Raw genomic sequence first — 10,638 nt, 5'->3', positions numbered from 1 at the left:
GGATCAGGAAGGTTGTCGCATAGGTTCTTCCATTTACAGTTATAACTCTCGCGGTGCAGCGTCCTGACGGCGTAATCAGGTTGCCACCTGCGGTGCGGATCAGCGGGCCATCCCAGGTTGTTGTCACCTTCCTGAGTCGGACAGCGAGTGGGCCACTTATGACAGAGTAGTCAGCTCCCGTGTCCACCAAGGCAGTAACCGCGTGACCGTCGACCGTAACTTCAAGGTCACTTGTTCGCGTTCTGGTATTGTACGTTGTCTTCGGTGTCCGATCTCGGCTTCGTCGAGTAGTGAGGCTGCGGTGGGCGTACTGCGACGTTACTTCACTGGGCAGCGGTAAAAGCTTCAAGTCTGGCCGCGTCGTCGTCGGTGTCGTCGTCGTCGGTGTCGTCGTCGTCGGCGTTGTCGTCGTCGGCGTTGTCGTCGTCGGTGGTGTCGTCGTCGGTGGTGTCGTCGTCGGTGGTGTCGTCGTCGGTGTTGTCGTCGTAGTTGAGGCATGGTCTTGAGTACTCGTCGATGGAGGATCTTTGTCATTGCGCTTAGAAGTAACCTCACCTCCAGAGGCTGTTTAACCTTCGTGGGCTGGGGGAGCGTCCACGCACGGCGTAACCTCGGCTAGGAGAAACAAAGCGCGGGGACGATGGCGACGGGGAACGTGATAGGCGGCTCGGCGATGAGTATTCTTCCCGACGTAAAAACTCCTCGATTTCGGCTGGTCGCTGGCCGGGTCGGGGTCGTGGAGCGTCGTAAGAGAACCCTCGGATGCCCAGTCTTCTGTATGGGCAGTGCCGGAGGACGTGACCGGCTTCGCCACAGTGGAAGCATAGTGGGCGGCGCTGGTCGGGAGTTCTCCACTCGTCGCATTTCCTCGGCTGCGCGCGTCGCTCGTAGGACGGGCGGGTTGGGGCGAGTGGGCGGCGGTCCAACGCAGCTGGCTGAGGGCGATAGGGCCGGGCTTGGGTTCCGTCGTCGAGGTGCAGGACGGCGCACAGCTGCGGCGTAAGTCATGGCTGGGGGCTGCAGAGGCTGCGTGGGTGTCGGCGTCACACCCAAGGCCTGTTGAACCTCGTCCCGGATGACGTCAGTGAGCGATGAAAGTTGCGGCTGCGTTCCCGTTGGCAGCAACCGTCGGAGCTCCTCTCGCACAACTTCACGTATAACCTCCCGCAGGTTATCATTGTTAGCGGTGTCCATGCAGCTTGCTGACAAAAAGCGCTGCTGGCGGTCATACGGGCGTCGAGAGTTTTCTCCATTGTGGATGCCTCTTCTACGAATTCAGCGACGGTTTTCGGTGGGTTGCGAACGAGGCCGGCAAATAGTTGCTCTTTAACTCCTCGCATAAGCAACTTCACCTTCTCTTCTTCCTTCATGTTCATGTCGGCACGCCGGAAGAGACGCTTCATCTCCTCAGTATACACTGCAACGGTCTCGTTTGGATGTTGTATGCGAGACTGTAGCAGTGTATACTGAGGAGAATGCCACGTATCATTGTAGTGTTTGTTCGTTCACGCTCAAGGCTGCAGGAAAGGGTTGTTATCACTTTTGTTCGTGGCGCGAGAAGCGACCAGTCTAATCTCGATTGATCGCAGCCATGAAGGGCTGCATCTAGGTTTTTCTAGATTACTGTAGATGATCTCGACCTGTTATCTCGAAGTTTCCTTGCCGGCTTTAAATTGAACGACGCCGCGAGCTAGCAGCGGGCGTTCGTAGTTCGACGACCGACGAGCACGTTTGTTGCTTACGCCGCCGCCGAGTGATTCAGTTATTTTGCGGGCGCAAGTCAGCCCAAATAAAGAGCTTCGTTTCCAAGACTGGCTGGTGTCTTGACTTGTAGGGGGTGCATGGAAGGCTACCCCGCACCTCCACCAGATGTCACGTTGTAGTGACGGCAGGCCAGCGGTGAGGAATACATCAACAAGGCTTGCAAACGAAGCTCTTTATTTGGGCTGACTTGCGCCCGCAAAAGAACTGAATCACTCGGCGGCGGCGTAAGCAACAAACGTGCTCGTCGGTCGTCGAACTACGAATGTCCGCCGCTCGCGGCATCGCTCAATTTAAAGCCGGCAAGGAAACTTCCAGATAACAGGTCAAGATCATCTACGGTAATCTGGAAAAACCTAGATGCAGCCCTTCATGGCTGCGATCAATCGAGATTAGACTGGTCGCTTCTCGCGCCACGAACAAAAGTGATAACAACCCTTTCCTGCAGCCTTGAGCGTGAACGAACAAACACTACAATGATACGTGGCAATATAATATTGCGAACAGTGGCAGCTGGCTACACGGCTACATCTCACTACAAAAAGCAAAACCTGCACTCGGCCTGTTCCTGGCATGCCCAAGTACTCATAGCTGGCATGCCAGATTGTTTGCTTCGATCACCTCCCAGTTGAAAATCTTGACCAGTTAAATTGGTTCATGGAATAGAATTCCCAGCTGGTTCCAGTTGGAACCAACCGGGAATTCAAAAAAGAAACTGATTCTTCAATCGCGTGAAAGTCATGAACGAGTACAGAATTCCTACTGGCGATAATCTTTCCCTGTCCAACTGGTTTATGCAACAATTCCCATTAGGTTCCAGTCAGTTCCAACTGAGACCAGTTTGGTTCTGAATGGAATGAACTGCGAATTGTTTTATAAACCAGCATGAACTGTGAAAGATTTTCAGGGAATGGGTACTTATGAATGCTTCACAGTTTTTGCAAATATGAAACGCTTCGCCAATTACTCTTGTTATTTGATCTGTTTGTTTTTGTACCATTAGCTTTATTAAAAATGAGGAGTTTGTTTGCTCGGGGGGTAGGGCCCCAAGGGCTATGATGACATTCCCTGTAATGCAAGGCTTGGTTCGAGGCTGGAGTACCTTTAAAAAAAGTGCGTGTTAACACAAGTAAGTATTTAAGCGCCTTTCTGTTTGGCCTATTACCAAAAAATGAATTAAACCAGGAAGAACATATGCACAAAGTTACTTGTGTAAGTCAGGACTGGTTGGACTATCTCTGAGCAATGTAGATGACAAGACCATACAGGTGTTCATGTGTGCAATTTTTTTATGCCTTGGTAGATGATTCATTGCTGAAGTTTAGGTTCAACTCATGGCAATTGTGCCAACAACCTTTGTTCACGGGTGTGCGTTTGTATGTTGGAATTCACCATGGCTGCTGCCCATGTCAAGCTACATCAAAATGACGCATCACAAGAACAATGCAAGGCCACACTGTAGCACAAAAATTTCAAGGCTTTTTGATGATAACAGGTTCATAGCAGAAGCTTCTTCACATGGTGCGATGGATGAAAATGAGAGTTCCAAAAAGTGCTACTTTCATTGAGACACACTTATTACACCAGGTTTGCACAAGCCAATCTTTATTGAATGATTTGAATTATAAATGTAGCCAATTCCTTTTCTAGAAAAATTCAGATGCAGTGCATTTATGTTACCAATCTAATTAGCTTCTGATTTTATTTGAGCCAATTGCAGCTTTTCTCATTTTTATAAAATTTGCTGGCATAAAAAAAACTAATTCTTGAGTTTGCAAAATTGCATAAAGAAATTGCTGCATGAGTTAAAATAAGCATCTTGAAATGATGCAAGACCAAGGAAAAGCATGTCATGCAGATCCAATATGGAAGTCATGCATTAAGTTTTATGTAAGGAGCCTTAGATGGTGGGGCAAGAGTTGAGCTGGACGTTTCCGTGAATGGTGCTCTCGGCCATGCTCTGAAGTTTGCCATTGATCTGCAGGTAGCGAATGCAGCCCACGTACTGGTCTTGCGTAGCAACGGACCGCGTCCTGCCAGGTTCTGGCACACCGCCAATGTAGAGAGGGTTCGCTGTGTCGGTGGAGCTGACACCTCCACGCCCGATTGACAAGTTGCTGGCTGTGCCCACAGCCAGGGACACGATGTTCTTGTTCTTCACAGCTGTGTTGGGAAGAAACCATCCTGGCTCACTACAGAGCATCGCCATGCAAAAGGGTGTGCTCTGCATTGCAGCTAATTTCATCAGAAACAGCACACTCAGCATAATGCTCCTCCGAAAAGACAGCATTAAGCTCTACAATTACATGCAACAGAACTACAGATGCTCACTCATCTCATTGCCAATAGCAGGTGCAAGTATCAAATGTTTGCAGACAGCATCAAGGTGCCATTTGGTGCCACATAAAGAAACTTAATTGGTAGCAGGTCTGCATTCAATGCATGGTGGCATTTAGTAAGGGCACCTTGTCACGTCATATTTTTGCCATGTTCTGATCAAAGCTCCAACCACTGTGCTGCTCTGTGGCTTGAATATCCGTCACCGAGCACTTTTTTTTAACATTACTCTGGGAGTCACAGGAACACAGGTATTGAGTGTCATTGTGAAGTTCACTGCTCTGCATCATTAAACTCCATTTTAAAAGCCTGCACTCGGCATTATATGATTAAGCTTAGTGTCTACCATCAAACGATCACAGACCATAAAAGATTGCAAACAATCCCCTGGCGAAAATCTGTCCCAGCCCAACTGGCTTATGGAACAATTTCCAGTTGGTTCCAACTGGAACAACTGGGACCCAGCTAGTTCCAACTGGAACCAACTGGAAATTGTTCCATAAACCAGTTGGGCTGGGAAAGATTTTCGCCAGGGTCGCTCTAGCCGTGCAGTGGCACTGAAAAGAAATCTAGCTCATACAGGGACATCTTGAGCAGAAAGGGAAGGGGAAACGAGGGGCTCGTTATGACATACATGATGAAAGCCAACAGTCACAGGAACCAAGGAGGGTTCTTGCACAGGTTCCGCCCTCACCATCCGATCACGTTCCTATGCGGCACTCGAGGTGATACAGGACGCACTGCATCCACCGCTATGGACAAGGGTGGCGCTGGTGAATGCTGAAGGTTCAGTTACGCTACACATAAATACCCCCAGAAGCAGAAGATTGGACAGCCGTTGCCGTAGCCCAGTTGGTAGAGCACGGGATGCGATATTCAGAGGTTGTGGGTTTGGATTCCAGCAGCAACATGTGGTTGTTTTTTATTCTGCTTTCTAATCAATTTGAAGTCGGTTTCACCCCCCTTCAAAGTTATGTCAGCTTGCAAACCTTCTCAATTTAGACATGAGGACCAAGTATGACAGGCTGAAATTTCTGTTTCTTATTATAATTGCAATGAAATAAAAATCAACAGGGCCGACCATTTTGATATTCTTAGAAAAATGAAACCTCTAGACACCACCATAGTATGTATATTCCGCCTCCAGTTACTTGTAACAATGCATTTAAGTACAGTTTCTTTCCTAGAACTATAAAGGAATGGAGCATGCTTCTTGGTTCACTAGTTAGGGCTGATTCCCTCTGTGCTTTTTTGAATAATTTAGACAGTGTTATATATTCAGAGAGTGCAATGTACTAACCAGTTTGCACTTTTCACTTTTCGTTTTTCTGTGTATAGCATTATCCTTCAAATATTCTTAAGGGCACATGAGTTTCGCATTATGTCTGTGTGTGCCATAGTGTGCTGTATGGATTGCAGCTACTATCCTGTGTCATTCATAGGTACAGTCCTTGTCAAAAGTTTAGAGTCCAGGGGGCTTGCTTCTAAGCCTTGTAGTGGGACTCCTGAAGCATTCGTGGCAGCCCTACCCATTGGAGGAGGCAGGACCCGAAATCATCTTACCTTCAAGAAATTTGTAGCACTGGAGATGCATTACGAACCACACAGTGTGGCTCAGAAGCAAACCCCCCTGGGCTCCAAACTTTTGACAAAGGCTGTACGTATAACTGCATACTTCTGTCATCTAGTGTGATCAGTTGTTTGTATGCATTGTGCGTTAGCCTTATTCGGTTTGTTGGAATTGCTTGCTTTTCCTATTCTTTTTGTGGTTTCCACTCTTGTAATGGCCCTTCGATAGGGCCGACAGTATCAATAAAGAAAAAAGAATTATGTTTAAAGAAATAATACTAATTACCCTAGCATTCTCCCATCGATGAATACCATAAGTTATACTAAAAAAAAAAAAACATCCCCTATGCTCCTTGGTTTCGATGACGGTTGGCTTCTGTCATATATAGGGACATCGTGTCAAAATTAGCATGTGACTTGCCTTTGACTGTGTGCCACTCGCCATCACAGAGGTTTCCTGCGCTGACAGTAACCTTGATAATGCCTGCACCATTGTCAGCACTGAACACGACGTTGCCGTCAACCATCTGTAGGAGCACAAAGTCTTTCTGGTCGTTGCTGTGAACCGCAAAAAGAACTCCCGATGTTCTTCGTGGCTTTATGTCCAGCTCTACGGTCATCTCCTTGCCCACGTTGTAGCTGTCGTCTGCAGAGATGTGTCAAACATGTGACCAACAGTTCTCACTGCCACTCCCGTTTCATCATAGGCACCAGGTTTGTAATAATATTTGCCGAGCCAGTTGCTTCTTACTGATGAAAGGTGTAACTGCGCGAAAGGGTTAGGATATACACCTCGCTCTTCCTTGAACAATAAAGTTGACAGTCTACTATTCTAAGTGTCGTGCGTCTCCTTCACGTTGTCCTAACCCTTTTGCGCAGTTACCCCTTTCACCAGGCTTATGTGACATGAAGATATTGCTCTTAGTATATTCTGTATGATTCTCAGAGCATCGATTGTGTCAATGCAAAAGTTTCATTCTTGAAAAGTGAAACATGTTGCATGGACAGGCATTGTGGAATGAAAAGAACCCATGCACAGGTGCGAAATTGAAACAGATAAATCATACTTTTGACCCCATAAGCAGAAACAATCTCACATTCCACGAATAAGCACACTTCGGCAAGAGTTCAGTAAAGCTTAGCGGAAAGCTTAGGTGCAAACATACACATATGTGAAACATTTTTGACGTGAAAACTGCAGCACTGTTCCTCTTCCTCATGCATATGCAGCTGCCTCGTGTAGCAAGACCACAGTAAAAAATGCGCTCCAGATCCAGAGAAGCATCAAAGAAGAGTGGAATGCATCTCATCGTATGCCTTGCTCCATACTACTATGTGATTTCGGTATTCTACCCACCCCCAATTCAGTGCTGACACAATCCAACAAATGATATGACAGCATGGCATCTAAGCGCTTCTATAATCTGCCCTCCAAACACCCACCCGCTGCGGTGGCTCAGTGGCCAGGCACTCATCTACTGATCCGAGGACCTGGGTCATTCCTTGCAGCAGCGGCCGTGTTTTGATGGAGACACAAAAGGAGCCCGTATGCTTTGCAATGTCAGCTAAAGGACAACACATGGTCTAAATTAATCTGGCGCCCTCTGCTACATTGTCCCACATAGCAACTGTGCTGCTTTGGTACATTAAACCCCACAATTTAGTTTCCAAACACCAACAACTCACAGAGGATGAGGTGGCTGTGGTTGCTGCCAAAGAAGGTGCCCGTTTCTACTTTCTGTGAGCAGCCACTGACGCCGACGCTGACTCGAGGACGCAGCATTTGCCGTTCTTGCACCTCCAGCTTGCGGATACACCCAGGGAAGGAGGAAGTGACACCCTGTGCAAGAGACACAGCACCTCTTAGCCTCTCTGCGACAACTGCGCCCAGTTTTACAGGAACATCGGTGCTAAAATTACTCCTGTGCTTTAATACCGGGCCATATTTTGTATGTGGGCCCTTTCATATTATACGAGCTATTATACGAGCTATTATGCAAGCATATTATACATTCATACACGAGCTCAGAAAATGAGCTGACCACATGGTAGCAGCTTCACAAGTAGCCGATAATGAGCCAATGAATATATATTTATTGCAGGCACAAAATGCAGTTATCTATTTATCTGCAGGAATTATTGTTTCATTTAAGATTATGTCCTCATAGATTGTCCATGGCAGCTAACAAGCTGCAGCATTTATCCTATCCTTGATTATTAAATCAAACTAGGAAAGCAAACCATTTTCTGGCAACAGTGTCTCAATAAATAGTGTGCTGAAAAAATGGAAGTCCATTTAAGGTTTGAAAAAATTAAACTTTACGGATTCTCTCCAGGTCTGTTGATTCTCTGCAAATCTGTCGTGGTATCCGGATATAAATGTAGGTGTGAGTGTACAGCATTTGTTTGCTTGCATATGGACTTACACGAAGGTTATTTTTGACTTGAGAGGAGACGTTTCGTGGCAGGCCACCCAGGTAGATGGGGCTCTTGACGTTGATTGAACTGGTGGTCCCCTGCGAGCTACCCTGAGCCACCGTGGCATTGTCCATGTACAGGACGCCCAGCTGGCCGCGGCGGCTGAACTCGAGCAGGTGCCATTCGCCCAGGTTGTACGCTTCGGTCGTGGTCAGTGTGCCCGGGCCTGTGCCGCAGTTGAAAATGACGTTCACCTGCAACCAGATTCAGCAAGATTATTTCATGGTGAATTCCAGTTGCAGGTCCAGAGTGGTCTGTTCGGCTGAGAGCACCCAATCCAAATCTGCGTTTGGAACACTTGTGCTCCGGCCAGAGCAAGCAACAGGCGCTTGCGCTGATGGAGAAAAGTAACCAGGGTTGCTTGTGCTCCCCTGAGTGCATCGTCTGCTATGGAACGACAGACTTCTCGTCAAATCCAAGAATTTCAGCGATTTCAGTTTAGCACTCCGGAGTGCTTTCATGAAGCCATCCTGGCATTGGCAACTGCTCCCAATCTAGCATAGGAACAAGTGACTCCCGATCCTGATATGCTATTGAAATAGCCTTGCTCCAATAACAGAAAAAGTCGATTTGGAAGTGCTCAGAATTTGCAAGTGGAATTCCCCATCAGCTCTATGACACTGGTGCTCACTCACTAAAAGAACAATGACCGTTACTGCATGGACAGACTACAGAGATGAAAACTGTCTGAATAAGCTAGCTTTTATGTTAGCTTTCTTGTATCCATCACATATACCTCACTGCCCAGATGTAACTTACACTTACAGCATTACCAAGAAGAAGTCACTTCATGATGTGCACCCGCTCAAAAGAATTCATCCTGGATGTGAGAAGAATGAGGCAAGGAACAAAGAAACAGGATCCTTTCCTTGCTGCTGATCCCAAACCTGCCCTCTGTGTACACACACTGAGGAGAGGTAATTGCCTCCTTCTAAATCTCTGAAAATGTCAACAATGGATGCTGACTAGGATAAAGAAAGTGTGAAGAGGCACCAAGCCTGATGTGGTAGTAAGTTTGCCTCTAGGACCGAACTTACGGGGTTTACCTAGTTCTGCAATTTACCTGTCTAGCCTATGCAACCTTCCGACATGATACTTGATCTACCAGCCACTTAACTTGGCACTGCCAGCATAAGCAGTTGTGTAAGTGCAGGCTTCACGCTGTTATTACAGAAATGAGGCTTTCATTATACACAGTGCACAAAGCAAATTTGATGCTGACGTGAAATGAACGTGAAAAGCCAAAGCACATAAATCTGAGGAACCACATAACTCCAGGCCACAGTCCATAAGCAGAGGTACTCACCCGTCCCTGCTTCATGAAGATGGCAATGAAGTCCACTTTATTGCTGTTGGTGACATAGAACAGGATGCCATCCTCATGGCGAGTGCGGAACTCAAGCGAGATGGTTGAATGCTCCATCAGACTGTTGGCCAGGTCTGTGGGAAGCCGGAACTCGAGTCGGCTCTCGGGGCTGTTGCCAAACCGAAGGCCGCTCTCAGGAGTCACGTCAGCATCTCGAGCTGGCTCCAGTGGCAGCACACAGCCAGGAAGCGGACCGCTTGAAGGATGCTTGCCAGCACCTGCCAACAGTCACTCATGGTATCATGGAAGTGCCAAGATGGCCCAGAAGCAGACTCAGTGAAAAAGTACATTTTGCAATTTCTGAACATGAAATACTGAAGCATTGTATCTCGTCTTCTGGTCCGTCTTGAATATTCACCTAGCATTTTTCATCCCTTAGCCATTCATAGCCAACTTGGAGGACACCTAATTAGCATTAGCTGTGACAATGTGATAACATAAGAACTGCGTTGTCAGCTGCCATGCATGAATTTGCCACCTGTTGACCGTGGCAGTTTGCAGGTTGTAGCTGGCACTTTCATGTAGCAATTTTAGCAGGCAACAGGGTTCTTCCCATGGCAGCCATTCTGTGCTCTCTTCCTTCTCTCCCCTAAAAGAGGAGAAGAGGACTTCCCTTTCTCTACATTCATCATCATCATCAGCCTGACTACGCCCACTGCAGGGCAAAGGCCTCTCCTATATCTCTTCAATTAACCTTGTCTCCACTTTGCCACCTGCCAACCATGGCAGACCACAGCTGGCTCTTCTTTGTATCAGGTGACAGGGTTCTTCCCGTAGCAGCCAACTTGTAATCTGTCCGGGTCCTCTTCCCTAGAACAGGAAAAGGGGATTCCCCAACCACCTCCAACAGGATTGGCAGCTGGCATCCGGATGGCGGAAGAAGTTTGTGGGGATACGGTGGCCGCAACTGGCCAAGGACAGGGTTAATTGGAGAGACATGGGAGAGGCCTTTTCCCTGCAGTGGGTGTAGTCAGGCTGATGATGATGATGATCCGGATGGCTCTGGACGGCAGCTGCCACCTGCCATCCATGGAAGGTCGCAGCGTGCTCTCTTCCATGTTCTTGGCAGGTGGCTTTTGCCTTGTAGGTGGCAAAGTGTGACACCGGCAGTGGGTGCAGGGATAACG

The 10,638-nt window shown here is 47.6% G+C and overlaps 1 protein-coding gene across 2 annotated transcripts in view; it reads right to left on the bottom strand.

Annotated features, from left to right (window-relative positions):
* Window positions 1-3,349: 3,349 nt before the first annotated feature.
* The window catches only part of LanA (laminin subunit alpha), a 97,346-nt gene continuing 90,057 nt past the window's right edge, over window positions 3,350-10,638 (bottom strand). For both annotated transcript variants that reach the window (XM_089551557.1, XM_089551558.1), the window contains 5 exons: window positions 9,452-9,729; window positions 8,094-8,339; window positions 7,354-7,507; window positions 6,089-6,313; window positions 3,350-3,924 (listed from right to left, as the gene is read on the bottom strand). In XM_089551557.1, the coding sequence (XP_089407683.1) occupies window positions 3,662-3,924; window positions 6,089-6,313; window positions 7,354-7,507; window positions 8,094-8,339; window positions 9,452-9,729 (1,166 nt within the window). In that variant the 3' untranslated portion in view covers window positions 3,350-3,661. The remainder of the gene's footprint in view (window positions 3,925-6,088; window positions 6,314-7,353; window positions 7,508-8,093; window positions 8,340-9,451; window positions 9,730-10,638) is intronic.

Source organism: Amblyomma mixtum, chromosome 7, assembly GCF_055824585.1.
Source record: "Amblyomma mixtum isolate Tamu chromosome 7, ASM5582458v1, whole genome shotgun sequence".
NCBI classification, from domain to species: Eukaryota; Metazoa; Arthropoda; class Arachnida; order Ixodida; family Ixodidae; genus Amblyomma; species Amblyomma mixtum.
The sequence above is the reverse complement of the archived record's forward strand: the minus strand, read 5'-3'. Positions and strand labels throughout refer to the sequence as shown.